This window comes from Panicum virgatum, chromosome 7K (assembly GCF_016808335.1).
Source record: "Panicum virgatum strain AP13 chromosome 7K, P.virgatum_v5, whole genome shotgun sequence".
NCBI lineage: Eukaryota > Viridiplantae > Streptophyta > Magnoliopsida > Poales > Poaceae > Panicum > Panicum virgatum.
In genome coordinates this window covers 15,449,470-15,472,690 of record NC_053142.1, presented here as the reverse complement: position 1 = coordinate 15,472,690, position 23,221 = coordinate 15,449,470, and the positions used below count along the sequence as shown (strand labels likewise).

General features: G+C 48.9%; 1 protein-coding gene and 2 long non-coding RNA genes across 3 annotated transcripts; all 3 read left to right on the top strand.

The window, feature by feature from the left end:
• Positions 1–6,128: 6,128 nt before the first annotated feature.
• On the top strand, positions 6,129–7,707 carry LOC120642916. The gene is made up of 2 exons (XR_005662788.1): positions 6,129–7,169; positions 7,476–7,707. It is a non-coding gene; the product is annotated as an uncharacterized LOC120642916 (long non-coding RNA).
• Positions 7,708–11,728: 4,021 nt separating this feature from the next.
• Positions 11,729–16,266, top strand: LOC120639838 (acyl transferase 15-like). The gene is made up of 3 exons (XM_039915777.1): positions 11,729–11,862; positions 12,825–12,921; positions 14,975–16,266. The coding sequence occupies exons 1-3, from the start codon at positions 11,746–11,748 to the stop codon at positions 16,078–16,080; spliced, it is 1,320 nt and encodes a 439-aa protein (XP_039771711.1). The 5' UTR covers positions 11,729–11,745; the 3' UTR covers positions 16,081–16,266.
• A 4,598-nt stretch (positions 16,267–20,864) lies between these two features.
• On the top strand, positions 20,865–22,586 carry LOC120642914. The gene is made up of 3 exons (XR_005662787.1): positions 20,865–21,005; positions 21,215–21,587; positions 22,168–22,586. It is a non-coding gene; the product is annotated as an uncharacterized LOC120642914 (long non-coding RNA).
• Positions 22,587–23,221: the final 635 nt, after the last annotated feature.

Below are 23,221 nucleotides of genomic sequence, written 5' to 3'. Positions count from 1 at the left end.
CAGTGACCTCACGGTCACCATCTTCCAACAAATGGATGGTGTTTTTACGCATACCGTGGACATGGAAAAACTTGGTGTTCTCGTCCCCCTCGACGGCAATGCGAATTTTGCTGTGTTGCCTCCAATAAGCAACCTTTTCCTTGATTGCAAGCTCAAGAGAGTCAATTGCTAAAGTCCGCAGGAGGGCGTCGGCCGGCCCAAGAGGCCTCTCTTCCTCGAGGAGATTGAGAGCATCAATGATGGCCTTGCAGTCGCGTTCCCACTGTCGATGAGGCCCAGTGCGGCTTTAGTTATCCTTGGATTCCATTTCTACAATGATGAAATGATGAATAAATACACTAGTAAGAGTGAAAAACAAATTTTATGTTGTAGCTTTTTATAGATTTAATTAAAGTTAGAAAAATATTATTTATGATGAAACCAAACTAACTTAGTAGTTAGTATATTTGAGAATGGGGGCAGTACTAAGCATGTAGATTTTTTAAAACTCTTTTGTTTTGTGGGCTGCATTTGACGGCGACCCAAAAATGTGACGGCGACCAAATATCATGAAAGGGAGGCCATGCAGAGTGGCTAACCTAACAGACATCCGGCGTATCATTGGATCACCAAGCGCAGAAAATTCGAAAACCAGATACAAGTTCTAGAACTTTCGAGGTTCACAGGCCACTCTGGTAATTCCGCAACTAGTTTAGTCGCAAGTCGCAACAGGGAGGGGGGCGCATATAAAATGCCAGGTCCTGATTGGACCGAGTGCTCCCTGTCCCATGCTCCACTCCCGACACCTGTTCTGTTTAAAATCCCGGGCGTCGACGTGGCCGCGTGAGCAGCCACAAACCATCGCTCCCCGCCGCAATTATCAATCCTCTAATCAGCTCGGCGCGTCTCAAATCCCCCGCTAATCACCCGCTAAGCCGCTCTCTCCTCCCTCCGCAAAAAAGCTAATCTCATCGCTTTTCCTATCTCCACTTGGGGGGTTGGGGGTTCTAGACTCGTCGATTCGGTTTCGATCCTTCCAGACAGTTCGCTGTGCCGGGCTATAAAAGCTGGCACCTCCCGTGGCCATCGATCGGCACATCAGCACTCGCAGGCAGCCCTTTGCTCATTGGCCGGGGTTGGGGTTTGAGACTCATCGATTCCAAGGTATGGACAAGTTTCTGGATACTGCTGTTTTTTTCGGGTAATTTTGCTCCTGGACACTCTACAATGTTGATTTTTGCTGGTGGACACTATTCAATCTTGTCTTTTCTCATGGACACTCTTTAAGTATGTATATTTCCTACAAGACACTTTAGTCATTAAAATAATGATATCATGGTTTAGAGGAGAGAGAAAATGAGTAAAATGCCCAAAATACCCCCTGCAGTGCTATTTGACTTCCCTCTCTTTTACTCTACTCTCTCCCCCATGTTTCTTTGTCCCCGCGAGCAGAGCTCGCCGGCCACGGGCCACCAGGGCACCACACTGCACCGTGATCCTGGTCAGACAGGGCGCCCGACTGGCCGCCAACCAGCTGCTCCGTGCTCCTCCTCCCCTGCACGCTAGCGCTCGTCCAGCACCCGCATGCCACGCACCGCAATGTTCTCCTGGTGGCGGCGGTCTCCTGTCGGGGGGCCTTTTGTAGGCGGCGGCGACGCCGGCTCCTGTGCCCCTGACGAGCAGCGGAACTGGTGGGGGTGGGGGCGGCAGCCGGACTGGTGCAGGTGGCGCGTCGGCCCCTGCCCTGACGAAGGCGGTGGACGGGTGGGGGTGGGGGCGGCCGCCGAATGGGTGCAGGCGGCGTGTCGACCCCAGCCCTGACGAGGCAGCGGACTGGTGGGCGTGGGGGGCGACCGCCGGAGGGGAGGAGGCGGCCCCGCGGCCACGCGCCACCACACACCTTCGCGCGGACCCAGAGCCATGGCGGCCACGAGCTCCGCCACCGCGGCAGCAGCGCTCGCATCCTTCCCCTTCCCCACCTCCGCCTCCTCTTCCCGCGTCTCCGCCAGAGGCCGCCGCGGCCCGAGGTCCTTCGGGGCCGACACCATCAGATGCTCCAGCGCATCGCCGAACCTATCCCAGGGTGCCCCAGCGCCGGTGCCGCCCAAGCACCAGATCGAGCTAGTGGGGGTGGGGGGCGACCGCCAGAGGGGAGGAGGCGGCGCGTCGGCCCCTGCCTCTAACGCGGCAGAAGGGGTGGGGGTGGGGGGCGGGAGGCGGATGGGTGGAGGTGAGGGGTGGGGGGTCTCGGGTTTGGATGGGTTGAAGTTAGGGGTAATTTGGTCATTTTGCAGCTTTTCTCCCACTTTCTTTTTAAAAATGATTATTATAATGACTAAAATGTCTTATAGCAAATATGCATGCTTGAAGAGTCTCCATGAGCAAAGACAAAATTAAGTAGTGTCCACCAGCAAAAACTAGCATTGTAGAGTGTCCAGGAGAAAAATTACCCATTTTTTCCCTCGTAAGATCTCGTAGAGAGATCTCGATGCCATTTTTTGCTAAGATTTCGTGTTCTGAGTGTGATCGTGGCGTGGCGCATGAGTGATAGATCCGGTGTGTTTTGGCTCTGTGGTGTTATTGTTATTTTCCAAGTGGATTTCATGAGTAGGTTGGTGCTTGAGAGGGATGTTCTTAGTTACGAGGAATTCAGAGAATATTCCAGATTCGTGGTCAATTAGGCCCTGTTTAGATTACACTCCATAAACCCCGTAAACGCAAAAAAAAACAACACATCGAATGTTTCGACACATACATGGAGTACTAAATGAAGTCTATTTACAAAACTTTTTGCATTGATGGGCTGTAAATCGCGAGACGAATCTAATGAGCCTACTTAATCCATGTTTTGCAACAGTGATGCTACAATAACCATCCGCTAATTATTAATTAATCATGGATTAATTAGCATCATTAGATTCGTCTTGCGATTTACAACCCATCTGTATAAAAAGTTTTATAAATAGACTTCATTTAGTACTTCAAATTAACAAGATTCCAACGCAAAAAATTTTGCGCTAGGAACTAAACACGGCCTTAGATAGCAAGTGATATATCAGATTCGTGATTGATTTGATGGGAGCCGATTGTCCAGTATGGAATAGTGGAATTCCAATTGACTAGTTCCTGATGCGCTTCATTTTTCCTTTGTTTTACTCTAGGAAAGTTGGGTGCTCCAGTGCACGGTCAGACTTTTTAACTCAAAATACTTAGGTCATCTGACAATATCTGCAGCTAATGATGCAATGCTCATACCGACCCCCGTTTCAAAACTTGTCACTCCTCGTTTATTGTGCTAACTTTGACTAAACATTTTTTCTAAAAAAGTTTTGTAATTACTTAAAAATATATAATAATAATAAAATCTATTTCATAACAAATCTAGTGATATATAAACATTAAACATCGATAAACATTCTAAAAAAACGATTGGTCAAAGTTGACACGAAAAATGAGGAGTGACAAATATTTTGAAACGGAGGTTGGTAATATTTTAGCTTATTTAAAGCCAATTTAAACCTCTGAAAAACTATGTTTACTGGTAAGCCGATTTTGGCATTTTGGCTTCTCAGCGTCCGTGCTCTGGCCATTCCCTGGCCTCTCACTGCACCACGTAGCCCGAAAAAAAGAGCGGCCGTCCGATCGGGCTGCCTCTCCATCCAAATCGTCTCCTCGGTCCTCTAACCCACCTTTCTCTGCCACAGCCCGCCCCTACCTTTGTCGCCACCCCTGCTCTGCCGCTTGCCCGCTCCTACCTCGCCGCCCTCGTCAATGTCCCGCGTAGCCGTCGCTGCTGAGCCGGCCGCGGCCGTGTCCTGTTCGCTGCCCCAGCCCTAGGCCGCCACCTGTGGCCACGGTCGGGCTGGCTCAAGAGCGCCACGCACCGATGGCTCCCTCCTTGGGGAGGCGCCCCCGGACGATGGGGTCGAGACAACCTTCTCCGTCGCCACCCCCACCCTGCCCCATGCCATCCCCCTCCGTCGCTGCCCGTTCCGCCATGGTCGGCGCGGAGACCCCGCCCCGCCTACCCTATCTCGACGCCATGCTCGTCCAGATCCCCATCCCACTCGCAAAGTCTGAGATGGGAGTTGGAGGCCGACGAGTGACAGCGGCGGGGCCGGGCGGCTGAGTTGGCCAATGGCGCGGCTCGTGGACGAGGGTCGTCGAGGAGCCCGCCTGAGAAGGAGAGCAAGGCGGCTGGCCCTCCTCCGCACCTCCACGAGACCACTCTCAACACCTTGCCTAAAGGCGCGTTCGTCACGGCTGCTAACATTCCATTGCTCCTGAGCTGCTGGAGTGACGCCCCTATGATGTTCGATAAAATGTCCATTGAGAAGACTGTAAGATGCAAGTTCCTGCTTGCCTCCCCTATGCTTACCCATTTTCTCTCGCTTGGACTCGTTGCGGCAGATGAGGTAGCATTCCTGTACGCTGCTCATTGCATGAAAGGGAGATTCATATTCTTTATCTGTAGTTCCAGGATCATGGTTGAAGAGAAGAAAAACCATATGCCACACCCTTTTTTATTATTGGGCCAGTTTCAATTGGGTGGAATAAAAAAAAACTTCACAAACCTGAATTTTTAATTTAGAGGAACTGAAACGGCTTTGATACACTACAACATACTATTTATTCTATGACGGAACTATGGCGACGGTTTCAGAAAACATTAGGAATTTGCTCTTATGGATATTAAGCCCAGAAAACCGCGACGGATTATCAATTCAGTCACGGTCCGCCCCAGAACACTGCAATGTTTGTACAAACCCGTCGCGAACATAAATTAAAAATTATCGTGTTCCCATATGAAAAAAATAAAAAAAATTGCACCAAGGGGGGTTTGAACTTGGTCTTGGGTTTCAACGATAAAATGCCCTACCACTGCACCATGCATTTGGTTGTTGTATTAGTAACAGAATATATTTATTGAAAACAGATACAGCTCACCGGAGACACATCATCCAGCCGCCTCGGCCACGTCACCCGGCCTCCTCGGCCACGTCAACAGGCCGCACGCGCAAGGCCGCCAGCTCACCCGTACGTACCCACACCCGCACCCACTAGAATTAAAAAATATAATGCGCACGCCAACGGGTTTACCCAGGTCTCACGGAGGAGGGTCGGGGCACCTCACCACTACACCACAGCTTAGTTTGGGTTTGTGGTTAGTTATTATTTTATTTAACAAAGCATCTCATGTTTAATTCGGAAAAATAAAAAGGATGCATCGAGGGTGATGGCCCGAAGCAAGCGGGCCCCCGCGCGATGAGCACGTGGCACGTCGAGCTTGGTGTATACTTCATATTTTCCTTTTTAATCTGTAATAAAAATTTGAAATTAGTTGTTCTCGATCATAGTTACTTCAAATTTGATGAGATTTTTTCTAAAGTTTTATAAAATTAAGATCTTTCATTTAATAGTGTTTGTTTGAATTGGGTACATAAGATAATTAGTTTGCAAGTTACTTCACCATGATGTATTAATTAGTTATTCTTAAGTAATACAAAAACAACATTTTTGCACAACAAGTGGCAATGAAAAACCCACATATGTTGATATGAGGGTAAATGTGAGGTTGTGTCCAATTTGTAAGTGTATATGAGCAATATAAGACTTGATGAAATTTCAAAGTTTGAGTTGAGTTGTATGAAACAATGTGAGAGAATAATCTAGTTTATGAACAATGTATACTCCAATTTGCATAAAATCTTATGGAACTTTTATGTCAAGCTTGTACATTCATAAAATAATTCTATTCCAATTTACATAATTTTTGGAGAAGTTTTAGGTATTATTATCATTATTTTATAATAAGACGGCTAGTAGAAATTTGAATTTTCCCTATAAGTCTATTGAAACTTCTAGATGACAATTTATATGTTGTATGTTACATGTTAAAATATATTTAGTCACTTAAGATAAATATTTGTTTAAGTTGTTTCACAAATAATGCATTAATTAGTTGAAAAATACAAAAAGAACAATAACCGGGCCAAAAACCTTGCATCTAGGCTGTTTTCTCGAAGGGCGTACACGGCCCAACCAGCCCAATCATTCCTGCCTGTCGATTTGCAATTGGATGGTCGATGTTGCGCCCACTCTATATAAATACTCGATCCTTCCAGCACCTGCGAAACCCTAGCCACATATCCCTCCTCTTCCTCTTGTGCAGCTGCGGCGACAGGCAGCTGCCCTTCCTCTGCGATGCGGCGCTGCCTCTCCACTCCCCACCGATGTCGCCCCACCGTCCCAGTCCCCCGCGACCATCCGGCCGCCAGCAGAAGTAACTGCAGCACGGCTCTGCCCGAAGCCACCAGTAGCCGGAGGGCACGGCCTTTGACCCGCTCCCCACGCCGTCGCCGGCTCCATGGCCGCGCCTATAGGGCGGTGCCTACACCAGCGGCAGTCGGAGCCCGGCCGTCATCCGCCTCCCGCCGGTCGCTTTTTTCTCTTTCTCTATTTTCTGAGTGTTTTTCGGTGATTTTTCGTTCGTCGCTTTTGATTACGATTTGGGGCAGATTTCTGGGGGCAAATCGGTGCTAGGACATTTGTGATGGAGTCTAGGATGATCCATTAGGAAATTCCTCATTTGAACACACGGATTTGATTATTCCCCAAAATTTCCCCCTTTTCTAGGGTTCCACGAATTTCTAAAATTGGTAACGAGTTCTTAATATTTTGAGGTTCCTCTGCTCGGATCTATTTGCTTATGATGTGGTGAGGTAGCGGTTTGAATCTCTTGTCGATTCGAGTTGTTCTGTTGGTATTCCTGGAATTCTTGTAGAGCTGGCCGCTGATGTTCGTGCGGTGAGTCTTGCATCGGGTCTCTGGCGTTGCAGAGTTTTTGCTGCTGGTCTCTTCTAGCATTTAGAAGCCCTTTCGTCCGTATTCTTGCAGCAGCAGCAACCTCCTAGCTTCAGCTCGCAAGCTTTCTGTTCACTTCAAGCAGCTCGTAGCTACTGTTCAGAGTACATGCCATCTTCTTTTCCTTTATCTCTTTCCATCTCTCACTCGAGCTCCTTGCTGAATTACACTGCAGGGAATTGGGTCATACAACTGGGGTTATGGATCTGTATGCTGCCTGTTTGATTATGCAGAAGACTAGCAGACAAAGACTCTGTGTTTGTGCAGGGAAGCAGTAGAGGCAGCAGGCCAACAGTTTCACACTTGTTCAGTTCAGTGACAATCAGGTACAAATTTGATTGTCCTCCTATACTGATGTATGTTTGTCTGGTTGCCTGGTTAGTGTTTCTGGAGTAGAAATATTTCCCAATAGTTCGATTCTATATTGTTGATTTGGGACTATGTGCTTAAAATTTGGAATAATTAGTTAACTATATATCCTGAATGCATGAGCTTTTTGGTGGTTATTGCAGAGGTACTATATTTTTTGTAACACACCGAAACTATGTTCTTGCAATATGGATACACTGCTAATTACTAGATTCAAGCTCGTGCCATAAACACTGATATTACATTTGGCCTCTTAATTTCAGGAAAAACTGGGAGAATTAGAACTGAACAAAGAGGGGTTGCTTTAGGCCTGGCAGTGAAGAAGTTGTATGCTAAGATGATCTATTTTCTATGGTTTTAATGTAATGCTGGAGGGAAACTTGACATGATCTTAATGTATTTGATGTGATGCCTTTATGTTCACTTCAGTTTGTTTTGTGTACAAAATTATGAAGATGTATGGAATTGTTATTTTGGAATTGGGCTTCATGTTCTTGAATTGTAATTTTGAAATGGGCTGGAAAAATTTTGGGCCTGCTTTTTTACGGGCTGTGTACATCAGGTAAGCTAGAACTATGGTAACGTCATCATCCACGTCTGTGCCACGTCATCATCCACGTCGGTGCCACATCATCATCCACGTAGGTGACATGTCATCATCCATGTATGTGCCACATCATCATGAGCATAGGCGCCACATCTTTGTCCATGTCAGCAGAAATCCGCAATGGTTATTTTTGTCACTAAAATTGGGCTTTGAACTGGACTAAATGGGATTCGGGTTGTTCTGCAACAGTCAGAAACTGTCACGGATCGCTTCAATCCGTGACGATTTTGAAGATCCGACGATTGATTTAATTGATCCGTGACGATTTTGAAGATCCGTCGATTGATTTAATCAATGATGCTCAATCAACAACGAAATTTGAAACTGTCGTGGACATTGAATTGCGACGGATTTTCAATGATCTGCGACAGAATGATTCCCTCGCAGAATAAATAGTATGTTGTAGTGTTCCTTTAGCGCTATAACAAAAAAAAGAATCATACAAATTTACAGAGAAGACAACCAGACACTACTACATAAAAGATTTTTAAGAGCGGATAAACACATATTTTTAGAGGCGGATCATGGCGTGACCCAATCTTAGAAACTAATTTCTAAGGGTGGATCATGCCATAGCCTGCCCCTACAATCCTTTTCCAGAAAATATAAAAAATCTATAAAAAATTTTGAGTATAGCGACATAAAAATGAAAAAAAAATTCTAGCCACCACCACTGGTCCAATAGTGTCGAGCTACAATTTTTTTGACAAAAATATGCACACCTGCATCTCTTGGAATTTGAACTGCAAACCTCAAACCTCAGAGTACCTTACCACCACACTATACTCTGACTTTAACTCTACGGGGTATGTTATTTTTTTATATTAACTCAGAAATTGATTAGTAGGGGTGAGTGATGCCATCACCCGCCCTAAAAATATTTTTTCTGTTTTCACCAAAAATTCATTTAGAACTTTACATATGGCAAAATAAATAAAAAAAGTGAAACTTGTACACTATGATTATTGTGAACTATAGAAACAAAAAACTAGTCCAAGTAATTTCAGTATATATAAAAATTAAGATTGTGAAAACTCAAGTATGACTTAAATTATATGAGATATTATATATGTAGTTATAGCTATTGAGAACTAGACCATTAAATGATCATCTTAAATGAAAATGTTCTGAGATCACAGGAAAAGTTATAAATTTTTTTGCATAAAAATATTTGTAGGGGCGGGTTATGCCATCACCTGCCCTAAAAATATTTTTATAGTGACGGGTCAGATGCTATAGTAACTCTGTTTTCTTTGTAAGAACGGGTGAAATTTAATTTAGTCTGCTCATGAAAAATCGTGACGGTGTTACAAATTGTTTTTATAATAGTGAGAAGAAACACGCATAACCTCGCATGGACCATCCGAATCTTCCTGACAAGAAGCCAATCTTGGCTACAGATAGAGAGAAAGGGGGGGGGACGAAGTATCTCCTACGTGTGTGGCTCGAGGCTGCCTTCCTGCAACATCCATCGCAAGGGCCCCAGACAGCCATGGCATGGAAGAGAGGAGCTGCCGGTCGCTAAATCGAGGTTTGAGCTGTGTGATTGTAAGGATCACCGGGGTGTCCGATCCTAGAGGGGGAGGGGGTGAATAGGGTCGCTAATCGCTTTTTAACCTAAAGCTCAAACTACTTGCATAAGATAAACCTAACACGTCCTACGCATGCTAGTTATGACTAAGGTTTATCTATGCTACTCTCTACTAACCCCTAAAAAGACTTGCAACCTAGCTAATCCTAATCAAACTAATTAGGAAAGTAAAGGTATGCAAGGTAAAGTAAGTGCGGAAACATAATGCGATAAGTAAAGAGGTAAGTGCAAGAGGGATGCAAACTCCCGAGTAGACACGGTCATGTAACGTGGTTCGGCATAAACGCCTACGTCCACGGGACACCGAGGCTCTTCCGATCACCGTCTTGCACTACGCCACCAATGGCGATGCCGGCAAGCAAAGGCAAGTGCCCACAAGACACCGAGTCTCGTGCACCGCCACCGTCTCTCTCAGTCACCCGGCCGAAATCCACTACGGAGCTTCTCCACCAAGGAGGGGGCCTCCTCTTCCCCCGCACAAAGTGTCGTTGCCACTCCACACCAAGACGGAGGATCACATGACGGATCACAAGTTGCTTGCCGCAGCAAGACTTCTCTCAAGGGAGCTCTCGCAAGAACTAATCCCTATAACAAGCACTAAGCACTCTCACAAGTGTGCTTAAGCCTATATGATGTACATTGAAGCTCTATGGTGGTTGGAGATGATCTTTAGCTCTTGTATACTTCCTTGAACTCCAGCACACTCAAATGACCCGGCCTTGGGGGTATATATAGGCAGCCCAAGCAAATGTAGCCGTTGGAGAAAAGCTGCCAGAAAAACGCTTAACGCCGGTTAATCCGACGTACCTCCAAGGTCATCATCGGTTTAACCGGTGTATGTAAACTGCTACTTGAAAAACTAGCCGTTAGCAATTAACCGGTGTATCGCCGGTTTAACCGATACAATCAACCGGTGTATGTAAAATTAGCGTCGGTTTAACCGGTGATTGTAACTTCTTCACGTTCCTCCAAAAACCACCTCTCTGGACAACTGAACCGATGCAATTGACCGATGCATCGTCGGTTCAACCGGTGTATGTATTTTCATCGGTCTTCGTTTGGCAATGCACCGACGTATGCATTTTCTTCAACGTCGGTTAATCCGGTGAGTGTATCTTCAGTTTCCAGCTTCTGGACAATTACACCGGCGTGTGTCTTTTCCTTAACAGCGGAACCCCCGTAGGGGTGGCCCTTCGGGCCTTGCTACGCCTCTCTTCTCTTTGTCATCACTTGAACCTAAAAGCCTGAGAATAGTCATCTTAACAATCACATTAGTCCAAGTGTTGTGTGTGTCATCAATCGCCAAAACATTATATTGAAATATGGCATGAGAGGCCATTTTCGCTACAGTAATACAGCTATCGAGACATATCTCTATCCATATCAAATAGCGGGCTACGGCCTTTAGCGGCAACACTCTAAAACAGCTAATGCGAAGCTAAATCAGGCTATAGCAAGCTATATCGGTTAAATTGTACATGAGACATGAATTGCATTAGATGCTTCAAAATTAAGGCTATAGCAGGCTATAGCAACAGCTATAGTCGGAGATTTAAAACTTATGCACACATTTAAAAGTTCATTTATCTCATGCTCATATTGTTCAACTTATTGAGATCAAAGTGATAAACCACCTAAATTGTATTGAGCATACAATTTTCCTAGCAACTAATATAATATAGATCTCTTTATCTAGAGGATTCTTAAATTGGTGTGATATAGATCAAGTGGTGGGGAGAGCGAGGGAGCCCCTGATGATACACGCACATGAATGAATGAGAAATTTTTGTTTTAGGGCAAAATGAATGAGAAATTTGAGCACGGGCCAATCATCTGGACTCTGGAACCATCACCGATGCCTGTTCAACAACAGCGCGTGGCACTGTAATAGCGCGGTACGTGAACATGACCGCCTCGTGCCTATAAATGCACGCGAGCTAGTGAAGAAAAGAAACAAGGGTGTGTTTAGTTCATTTTGCAAAAACTTGTAAAGATGTAAAGAGAGCATTTGAAGTACTAAATGAAGTCTATTTGCAAAATTTTTTGCATAGATGGGTTGTAAATCGCGAGACGAATCTAATGATGCTAATTAATTCATGTTTAATTAATAATTAGCGGATGATTACTGTAGCATCACTGTTGCAAATCATGGATTAAGTAGACTCATTAGAATCGTCTCGTGATTTACAGCGCATCCATGCAAAAATTTTTGTAAATATACTTCATTTAGTACTTCAAATTAGCAAGATTCCGTTTCACTTTAATGCGTTTACGGCTTTTTTGCGTTTACATGTAAAGATCTAAACAGGGCCCAAGTCCTTGCCTAACAGCGCAGATGTACACCCCCCATCGCCTATCAAGAATGGCAATGAGCTCTTGTGTGACCAAATCCTTGCCTTTCCTCGTCGCCCCATCGGAGGCGACGCCGGCCAGCGCCCTCCGGCTGACCTCCATGCACTACTACATAAACGGTCATTGCAAACGACCTATCACCGCCTGTTTGATTCAAACCGGCGGTGTTGATGGATTTTTGAACATCACTGCCGGTTCGTAACACAACCCGGCGGTGATGGCTGTCCATTACCGAAGGGTCGTCTTACGAACCGGCGGTAATGTCCCTCGTACCCCTTCGTAATATTTTTTCTCATCTATTATATCTCTTCCGGTCCTTATCTCTTCCCCTCATTCTTCTTCCTCTCTCTCACAGCCACTCAAATCCCCACGCCGCCCTCTCCCCTCGCTCCCTTCCTCCCCACCGCCCCCTTCCCTCCCATCCCTTCTTCCCCAACTACCCAGGGCCCTCCTCCTATAGGTCCTCTCTCCTCCCCTTGTCGCGCGTCCCCTCCTACGCCGCCCCTCACTTGTCCTGCCTCCCCTCCGACCGGATCTAATGAGGAGCGGGGGAGGATGAGCAGCAGCGGCTGGGGGACTGATGTGGATGGGGAAACCAGTGGGAGGAGGTCGAGGGGTGCAGGTGCTATGGTGCGGTTGCTGTGGGGTGCGCTGAGCGGCGCGCGCTGCGGGCGGTGTAGAGCCATCGGAGCTGCAAGTTGCGCGGCACGGAGGCGCGGGCGCTGCAGGCTAGCTGCACGGCCCGGAGGTGTGGGCGTTGCGCGGCACAGAGCTGCAGACGCGGCATGATGCAGAGCAGGAGCGAACGTGTGGGGCGGAGCAGCGGAGCCGTGGGTGTGGCGCGGAGCAGCGTGCTGGCGGCGCTCCTGTTTTTTTTTTTTTTTTGCAACGGGGGCAACACCGCCGGTTGTTGAACCGGTGGTGATGGTTTGGTCCATCACTGTCGGGTCTGGAACCGGCGGTGATGGTCCTTCACATCACCATCGAGTTAAATCCAACGCCTACAAAACCGGCGGTGATGGACATTTCAAACCGGCGGTGATATGGGGCGCTGTGGTAGTGATGGACCGCGCTCTGGCGTCCCTGCCCATGGCAGGGCTGTTCGTCTTCGAGCACCCCATCGATCAGCCGGCCGAGACCCTAAGGCAAGCTCTTTCCCGTGTTAGAGATAATCTTGATGTTTATCCTTTTGTGAGTCATTAGTCGTGTCGTGTTAGTGTGTTAGCAGGTGCATGTATGAGTTAGTTTGGTTAGCGAGGCCACGATCTTCATGTTAGTGACTGCATGCTGGTGCATGGTGGCTTGGAGGTGCGGCCAAGTCAAGTGAACATGCAAGTGGCGTGAAAAGTGGATCAACTAGCTAATGGCTGCCTGCATGTGTTAGTGGTGATCGGCATGCAAGTAGTGGCTTGCATGTAGGTAGTGGTGAAATCACGGAGTGCCTGGCCGAGTCGTGTGGCCGGACGTGGTGTGTGTGTGAGAGTGCTATTTAAACTTCTGTAATCATTGTGTTAAGTGTGGTGAAAAAAAGAGAAAAGCACTGGTGTGCAGTGCGGCAAAACTCTTCTTGTGTGTCCCTGTGTTCCACCGAGAGAAGCTAGCAAGGAGTGCTTCCTTGCATTAGTGCAGAGAGTTTGTGAGTGAGAGGCTGATCGGCTTGATCAGTCCCAACAAGTGGTATTCAGAGCCTAGAAGATGACTGGGGATGGAGCGTACACGCCGCCGGGCCGCCGTCCTGGCAAAGGTGTTGACGGCGATGACGACGGCGACAACAAGCTGGTGGTGCAGCAAGTGAAGGAGGCGGGGGTGACACTCCGTTACCCCATGCTTTCTGAGAACAACTACGGCGTGTGGGCTGTGAAGATGAAGATCTTCATGCGCGCCCAAGGTGTGTGGGCTGCCGTGGTGAACAAGGGAGGCGTTGATGAGAAGATGGACCAAATGGCTCTCGCCGCCATTGTCCAAGCTGTGCCGGAGGCTGTGGTGATGAGCATCTCCGAGCACGAGACGGCCAAGGAGGCGTGGGATGCTCTCAAGGAGATGAACATGGGTGAACAGCGTGTCAAGAAGGCCCGAGTACAGACCCTCAAGAGGGTGCTTGATGGTATGTACATGGGTGATTCTGAGAAAATTAATGACTTTGCTTTGAAGGTTACCACGATCGTGAACGAGATTCGCTCTCTCGGCACGAAAGTGGAGGAGACCACTGTCGTCGAAAAGCTCCTGTATTCGGTCCCCGACAAGTTCCAACCCCTCATCAGCACCATCGAGCAATGGGGGGATGTGACTGTGATGTCGGTGACGGAGACGATCGGGCGCTTGAGGGCGTTCGAGGAGTCTTCAAAGGGGCGGCGGCGTGATAGGGAGGGGGAGCAGCAGCTGTTGGCCGCGTGTGCCGAACCACGGCTGACACGTGCTGAGTGGGAGGCCTTAGTCGCTGAAGAGAAGCTACGTGGTGAAGGCTCCAGCAGCAGCGACAAGAAGAAGTACCGCGGCAAGTTCGACAAGTCGAAGATCGACTGCCGCAACTGTGGTGAGTTCGGACACTTCGCCGATGAGTGTCCTGCTGCAGTGAAGAAAGTGATGAAGGGTGTGGCACAACTCGCCGTGGCGGACGCCGACGACGAACCCACGCTGCTTTGAAGCCCAACAAGGAGGTGCAAAATAAATTCATCAAGATTAAGGGGGTGATTGTTAGAGATAATCTTGATGTTTATCCTTTTGTGAGTCATTAGTCGTGTCGTGTTAGTGTGTTAGCAGGTGCATGTATGAGTTAGTTTGGTTAGCGAGGCCACGATCTTCATGTTAGTGACTGCATGCTGGTGCATGGTGGCTTGGAGGTGCGGCCAAGTCAAGTGAACATGCAAGTGGCGTGAAAAGTGGATCAACTAGCTAATGGCTGCCTGCATGTGTTAGTGGTGATCGGCATGCAAGTAGTGGCTTGCATGTAGGTAGTGGTGAAATCACGGAGTGCCTGGCCGAGTCGTGTGGCCGGACGTGGTGTGTGTGTGAGAGTGCTATTTAAACTTCTGTAATCATTGTGTTAAGTGTGGTGAAAAAAAGAGAAAAGCACTGGTGTGCAGTGCGGCAAAACTCTTCTTGTGTGTCCCTGTGTTCCACCGAGAGAAGCTAGCAAGGAGTGCTTCCTTGCATTAGTGCAGAGAGTTTGTGAGTGAGAGGCTGATCGGCTTGATCAGTCCCAACATCCCGAGGGCTGGTTCCCTACTACCCCGTCGCCGGGCGCGTCACTGCCGGGGCACATGGCCTGAGCATCGCGTGCACGGATGAGGGCGTGGTGTTCGTGGCCGCGTCCGCGAGATGCACCCTGCGCGACGCCAGGCTCTCGGATCAGCGTCCGGCGATCCCCGTGGAGTACCTCACCGTCACCTACGCCGGGCTGTACAACAAGGACCCGCCGCTGCTGCTTATGCAAGTGACCGAGTTCTCCTGCGGCGGCTTCGTCGTGGGGGTGACGTGGAACCACGTCGTCGCCGACGGCGTCGGCATGGCGCAGTTCTTGCAGGCCGTCGGCGAGTTCGCCCGGGGGTTCTCGTCGCCGTCAGTCCAACCGGTGAGGGTGGATAACTTCCTCCCGGAACTCCCGCTGCCGATCATCACCATGACCAGGTCGATGGTCAGCAGCAAGCACACCGACTTCCCAAGCTCCTACATCACCATGCCCATGAGCTTCGTCAACCGCATCAAGGACGAGTTCCGTCGCAGTGGCCCGCAGGGTGACCAGAAGAAGGCGGCGGCGGCGGCGGCGACATGCACGACGTTCGACGTATTCGCCGCCGCCATATGGAGGTCCCGTGCCCGCGCGACAATAGCCGGCGCCGCCAGCCAGGACGCCCCCACGGCGCTCGCCTTCACGGTGAACCTGAGGAAGCAGGCCGGGGCCAAGGACGGCTACTACGGCAACGTCTTCGCCTTCGGCCTCGCCGCGGCGACGCTGCGCGAGGTTGCCGACGGGGACATCCTTGACCTCATGAGGCTGATCAGGGACGCCAAGGCGCGGGTCCCGTACACCTTCACGGACGGAGCTGCGTACATCGGCGACGAGATGGGCGGCCGGCTGCAGGGCCTGGACGGGTACGACACCCTGTACGTGACCAGCTGGTGGAATCTCGGCTTCGATGACGTCGACTTTGGCGGTGGCGGGCCTGCGCGCGTCATGGGGAACATGGAGCGCAAGGTGGTGCCCGGATGCATCCTGTGCGGAAGGAAGGACAAGGCCGATGGTGTCGCCGCCATGGCGTTCTGCGTCAAGCAGGAGCACGCGGAGGCCTTCCATGAAGAGTTAGGCAGGCTCAAATGATGACATGCGTATGAGAATGGATTTTTTTTTGAGGGTGGCGTATGAGAATGGATGTGTGTTCCAGTGTTCCTGCAACGAGCAGGGCCGTCTCCAGGATTTGGAGGCCCGGGTGCGAAACACAAATGGGCCCAAAATCATATCTAATAGAAACAAGACATGTACTTTCACTAAATAATATAACTTCAATATATATGATTCATATAGTATTTAGCAGTCTATTAAATGATTATTGATAAACAAGTCAACATAGTACCAACCTCACATTCCATGAAAAAGCATCATCCGTGTAGTGTTTGTTGAAATGGAAGCCTCAATTATATCTTCATAATTAATCTTCTCTATGACATCAATTTCAAGTGCAATAGTCGCTAGCCCATTGAGTCGTTCTTGTGTCATAGTTGAACGCAAGTAAGACTTCAACAACTTCAGTTTAGAAAAGCTTCTTTCCGCAGATGTAACAGTCACAGGAATGGTTAAAAAAGTTCTATGTGCAATAAAAGGGATGCTGACAGTAGGTGAGTACCGCGAGCTGGGATTCGTGGGAACCCCGTTTAGAGATTCGGCCAGGGGTATAAACCGCACAAGGATCTCCCCTAAGGAAGCGAGTGGAGATGGTGGCTTTTAGGCAGGTTCAAGCCGCCCAGAGGCGTAATACCCTACGTCCTGTGTGTGTTGTGATTGGTTCTTTACTGATCCCGAGTTGGAGAGTCCAAGCCCGGAATGTATGAGTCAGGTACCGAAAGAGCTGTCCCTTTACATGTCATGGGACCTTTCTATTTATAGACTATGCATGCCTTCTCTATTGCTCTCTAACTAGTATGAACGCCCTCTTTGCATGGTCGGCGCCGTCTTCCAGGCTGCCCAACCTCTGTCAAGCGGGTAGGCATCTTGTCGGACCTGTCGTAGCAGGCTTCTGGTGACACGCCAGTGTCAGAGGCATCCCGGGGCGACCTCGGGGCGTCCCGGGGTGTCCAGGGTGGCCGTAGACATTGTCCGGTGGGCCTTTGCGTCTGGGGGTGATTCGGGGCAGTTTGGTTGTCCCTCGTGCTCTCGGGATGTCCCAGGGGACGTCCGAGGTGGCGCGAGGCGGCCGCATGGTGACTTCCGGGGTCGCCCCGCGTACCCTCCTTGTCTGGGGTGACCCCGGTCAACCCCAGGGCATCGCTCGGGGGTGGCTCCTGTTTTTACCGCGAAAGGGGCGCGGTAAACGACGGTGGGTCCCGACCACTGTCCATCTTCAAGTCGATGGGACGGGTAGCTCAAGGATAAGCTATCCGTCGCCTATCGTCTTATCATCTGAGTGCACGGCATCTCCGTAATCATGATCTTCTTACGGGGAAGCCGCGCACCCCCTTGGGCTTTGCACCGAGCCCGGCGACTAGGCGTCGTAATTGCTTGGTAAAGATATTTTTATCAGGCAGGTGTCTTCGAGGGGAAGAAAACGTCCCCGGGCTTCACGTGCCGGGCCAGACCTGTCCCGCTCCAGTTGGGTGCCCACCTCCGTGGGCGGACGTCCCTGGTGGGGGCCCACAGTTGTGCTCGGCTGACATTACCAGTTGACGTGGCTGGTGGGTCCCATCTTCCTTAATCGCGCATAAGTCCAGAGTCATGGGGACCCGTTCTCATTACGCTGACAGACGCTCTTTTAGAAACTTCAAAATATCAAGAGGACCCATTGATCCCTTTAGTAAATTCTGGGTGAAATTTAACTCCTCAAACAATTCCTTTGCATCAATATCTTTCTGTTCTCCACTCTTCAGTGCATTCTCAAGATTAACACAAGCAACCACCAAACTTGTGTCATCCAAGGACCGTAGTCTATCTGAGGTAAACAAGAAACCACATTTTCTCTCATATCCTTGATACTGTTCAAATCTTCTGGCAAGTGAAGATATAGCTTGATCAACAATAGGTACAAAATAATCTGTCCTGCAGGCCGTGACTCAGATGCATCATCGTCTGTGCCCTCATCAAATTGTCTTTTTCTTTTGATTTTCGCCTTTTGCGGAACTCTGGATGAATATCCATCCCTAGTGCAATTTGTTTTGCGGCTTGTAATGCTTTTGAATAGCCAGTTTCTCTGTACTTTTTGAAAAAGGAAATCAGCCCTTGTATAGATTCAATTGCAATATCAATAAGCATATCTTTCGATTGTAGTTGCTTGCTAATAAGATTAATTTGAGATCATATCTCATACCATATAATAATTGACACTAAAAATTCAAAGCCACCAAGCTCATTTTCTGCAAATGATTTAGTGATGGGGGCAGGGACCCAGAGTCCCCAGCAGGCCCACTTTGAATGGCACTAGCCCAGCATCCCGTTAGGCGCACTCCAGCAAAGCCCACGAGGGGCACGGACGGATGCCAAACTCCGGGGCCCGGCCCGCCCAGTTGCGGACCCTTTGGAGAGGGACACGTGGAGACCTCCCGACCAAGGACCCGCCGGGACCGATAGGTACCGCACGGCCCGAGCCGTGCGCACCAAGAACGCCGCTTGGTACAACGGGCGTGCCGATCAAGCCAGCCCCCGTTCATCCGTACACGCCGCCCATTCCTGCCGCACTCCACGCCCGCACAATCAACAGGACCCTCTGACATGGACACAGTGCGGGCCGTGTAGCCTACTCGACCTAACGGATGGGGGACGGGAGAGGGCGTCAACAAGCTCCGTCCTGCACGCCGCGATGATGGCTCCCCCTGACGCCACGCCATTATGCCAGGGACTGTGACAGGGCAAGGCCGCCTGACCATGTCAGGACACCCCTCAATGTGCGTGCCGTCCTCGAGTCAGAAGCCATGAAGGGAAGGATGTGCGGCGCCGATACGGACGGACGGAGAGAAGACGACTGCCGAGCCCCGACCGAGTACCGAAGCCACTCCGACTGACCAAGATGAGATAACAGCTTGACAACAACCTGCAGCCCAAGAAAACCGAGCAGACACAGCCTCTCCACTCCCGACCGACCGAGCGGGACCCGTCGACTGACGAAGACGAAGGACCCCCCGGCAGACCAAGATATCACGATAGAAATATGTAAATCATGGACCCCACCTTGAGGTATAAAAGGGAAAGCCCCTCACGTAGGAGAGGGAGTTCAAGAGAACAGTCCACTGCTTGAAAGCTTGTAAGCTCCCCTCCAACTTTGAGCACCTGGGCTCGAGCAATAGAGCAAGAGAACCACCCTAATACTGGACGTAGGGCATTTTCCGGCTCGAACCAGTCTAAATTCTCGAGTCATTGTGTGCTAGACCATTCCGATCCAACGCATGAGACACTAGCAATCGAGTAGTTTGTTCGTCGGCCATATTCCGAGCCGACATTTAGCTTTACTACTTGCCAATGGATCATTATCACTTGCAAATTATACTCTTGCAAAGATCATAATTTTTAACAGAATAATCAATTAATCAAGCAAACTAGGATACTTACTGGATAGGAATTTGGAAATTAGGAAGCAACAGCAAAACTAGGTTAAAAGCTTAAAGCTCGGTGCCAGGTGCGCACCTCAAATGTAAAATGCGGCGCAGCAAGGCGCGGGCGCGCGGCGATTGCGGGCGGGTGCAGGTGTGGCGAGCCGGCGACGGAGCGGCGACGGCGTGACGCGGCGAGACGGCGACGGTGCTGCGCGGCAAGCAGGTGACAGTGTGGCCGGTGGCGCGGTGACCGGCGACGGCACCTCGACCAGTCGACCTCGGCACGGACGGACGTCGAGCATGAGCGTTGCGGTCACGTCGATCGGTCGAAGGAACCATCGGCGACGGCGACGGTTCGTGTTCGCATGAAAGCAGGCCTGCGTGGAAGGAAGGCAAGGCAATGGGCCATTCTGCTTTATTTTCCTCTACTGCTATGGGCCTTGACACTTTCGATTTGGGGGCTCTCCATTTTTGGAGGCCATGGGCCTCGACGGGCCTGGCTACCAGCATGACACCAACATGTACACTTATTTGTGATTGCATCTGTATCAGTCGTGTTGTTTGCGCTTGTTTGTCAACTAACGAGCATCCACTACCACAACCATGGAAACTTATTTTTTAGCCACGTCTGTTGACTGATATTTTGAATATATGTCAAGATGATGTCAGTCGTTCATCCACCATCCAAGGGATCGGCTGCTACAAATACAAATATTTGTTACCTGTCTGTACTGCTGTTTACCATAGCACACCCGTTAAACATACAAGCACATCCATAACAGGCGCACTTGAGATTTGCAGGCCCGTTAGCGTTGTTGGCTGTTTTTTCATGTCTGTTTTGGAGGCCTAATGCTGTTGTTATCGGCTTAGGTCTGTTCTTTTTATTTTTCCAAACTAGAATATAAACAAAAATCACAACAAAAACAACCAATAGTTTTACAGGTACAATTTCGTCTCCTTCAAGCTGCATGTTGTAAGCCGATTTAGCATAATAACTCCCATGATGCAGTTCTTGTCCAAATAATTGAAGGGTAATTTTGTTCCTGGACACTCTACAATGTCGATTTTTGCCACAGAACATTACTCAATCTTGCCTTTGCTGCTGGACACCTTTTAAGTGTGCATCTTTGGCACTGGACACCGCAGTGATTATAATATTCATTTTTAGAAGAATGGAGGGAGAAAAGTTTGTAAATGCCCAAATTACCTCTTGTTCTTAACCCTAACCTGTGGGAACCCGTGTGCTTTCCACCCGCTCGCTCAGGGGACGCCGCCACACGATCCCCAGCGGGCGCCGCCCCGATCCCCCCCCCCCCCCTCCCGCGCGCGCGCTCGGCGACGCGGCCAGCAGCAGACGCGTCCAGCAGCACAAGCGCCGGCCCCGCGGCCCAATCCCAGGGGGCGCCGCCACCGGTCCTCCCCTCCCGCGCGCGCTCGGCGACGCGGGCAGCAGCAGACGCGGCCAGCAGCACAAGCGCCGGGCAGCCGTGGCCTCGGCCAGATCCAGAGGTACGCCACGTAGCATTTGCAATCTTATTTCCTGGACTGGATGGACCATCTAGCAGTTTACTGCCTGCTCCTCTCGACGCTTTGAGATTCATCAGGAGATGCCACGCCATTCATCAGACGACACGCAAATGATGGAACATGCTCTACCATTTCATTTCTAGCTGTGCCTGATTTTTACCCTGACCGAGCATTTTATCTGGCCGCAACAGGATTCTGCTGGGTAGTGTGACGAACTACGTGCTCCCGCCATGAACTGAGCAGATCGTCATGGATTTACCCAAGAAACTCAACCTTTCATGAATTCCTACAGGGTATGTCTTCAATCGACCAGTCATTTGCATTTTATGATTTAGGTTTAGGGATGAATGGTTATGGGTTAATTTAATTGTTTGTTTAATTTGCATTTACGAATGCGTAGGATGGATCGTAGCTCGGCTTGTCGAGTTGTGATTCAGGTTCCTGCGTATGTGGAGCAACCTGTTGAAGAGTACCATGTCACTAGCAAAAACAACATTATTGTAGACAAGGACACTACAAATTGGATTGATTTCTCGGCTAAGCTAGATGCAATGGTCAAGCATGGTGAGCAGCAGGAGTTGTATGTATCATTCTTGGACAAAACATACAATGAATATGTGCGGATTGCTTCTGATGCTGCACTGCTTGAGGCATTTTCTCAGTACTGGGACATAAGGAGGCTACCATTACAAGTGATAGTTCATGACCTCGAACCTCTTGAAGAGGTTCTTCCTTCTACTAACCTAGAGACTACTCTAGTTGTTGTATGTGTCGAGCCATCTTCCGCTCCTACTCATAAAGAACTAGACCTAAACAAGCCAGCATCTTGGGGAGAGGAAGATGAAATTGAGTATGTTGGGATGGATGATGAGAAGGAGAAGTATAAGGATTTTAAATTAGACGATGATGTTAAGGAAGTGCATGTTGCCACTGAAGCATCTAAAGATCCCCTGCACCTACCAAGTCAAGGAAAAAAACTAAAAAAGTGCTTGCTGCATCTGAAACATCTAAAGCTGTCCCTGCTGCATCTAATGCTCCTGAAGCATCTATGTGAGTGTTGTTCTTTAATGGAATTATTGTTCTTTTGTTTCATGAAATTATTGGTGCTGTTTTATGAAATTATAACACATGCAATTTTTTTCAGAAAAACACCCCAACATCAAGTACCTTCACTGGACCATCAAGAAATGGGCTTGACAACTAACTCTGGAAGTCCTCTTACAAGGGCGAGGAAGGCACTCCTACTAGTCACAAACCATCAAGAAATGGGCTTGACAACTAGCCCTGGATCTCCTCTAACTAGGGCGAAGAAGGCACTGCTGTTGGGCAAACAAAATTGAAGTGCATGTGCTGTTTACTTTTTCCTTTTGATTATGGCTCAACTTGTATGGCTTATCATGTATGGCTTTAGAACCTTATTATGGCTGCTAGCATGTATGGACTTTTAGCCTTGCAATGCCTCCTAAATGTATCAATATTAGCCCTTTAATGGCTCTGAACATGTATGAATTATGAAACTATGAATGGCTATCAACGTCTAAGATTTGTAACTTTTGTGAAATATGAATGTGAGCATTTTAGGCATGTTTAATCATTATTTTATTATGTCTTGTAGGAAAGATGCATACTTGAAAGAGTGACCTGTGGAAAAAGCCAACATTGTAGAGTGTCTAGGAGCAAAATTACCTTCGCTTGTGCACAGCCTACCATTGCAAGGGTATTTTGGTCAATTTACTTATTTTCTCTATCCTTTCAACCAGGAAATGAATATTATAATCACTGCGGTGTCCAGTGCCAAAGATGCACACTTAAAAGGTGTCCAACAGCAAAGAAAAAATTGAGTAATGTCTTGTGGCAAAAATCGATATTGTAGAGTGTCCAGGAACAAAATTACCCGTTATCTTTGGAGGAGGCCTAAGCAAGCAAAGATGTGACTAGGGGAGTCAAAGCAAGCAAAGAGCCAAGCACGCCAACAGTGAACAGTCTAGTATTCCAGTCCATGGGAAGAAATGTGCGGCCAGACAGCTAGTGTGTGGACTGTGGACGCGCACGGCCGGTGGGCGCGGCAGTCAAACCATCACAGAGACCTGACACCATCGCACCGCTACGCGTAGGCGGCGGGTCCGGGGGGAGGGGTTCAGTAATAAATGCAAGGCCAGGACGGACGGTGTATAGTAACCGAGGCGTGCGTACCTGGC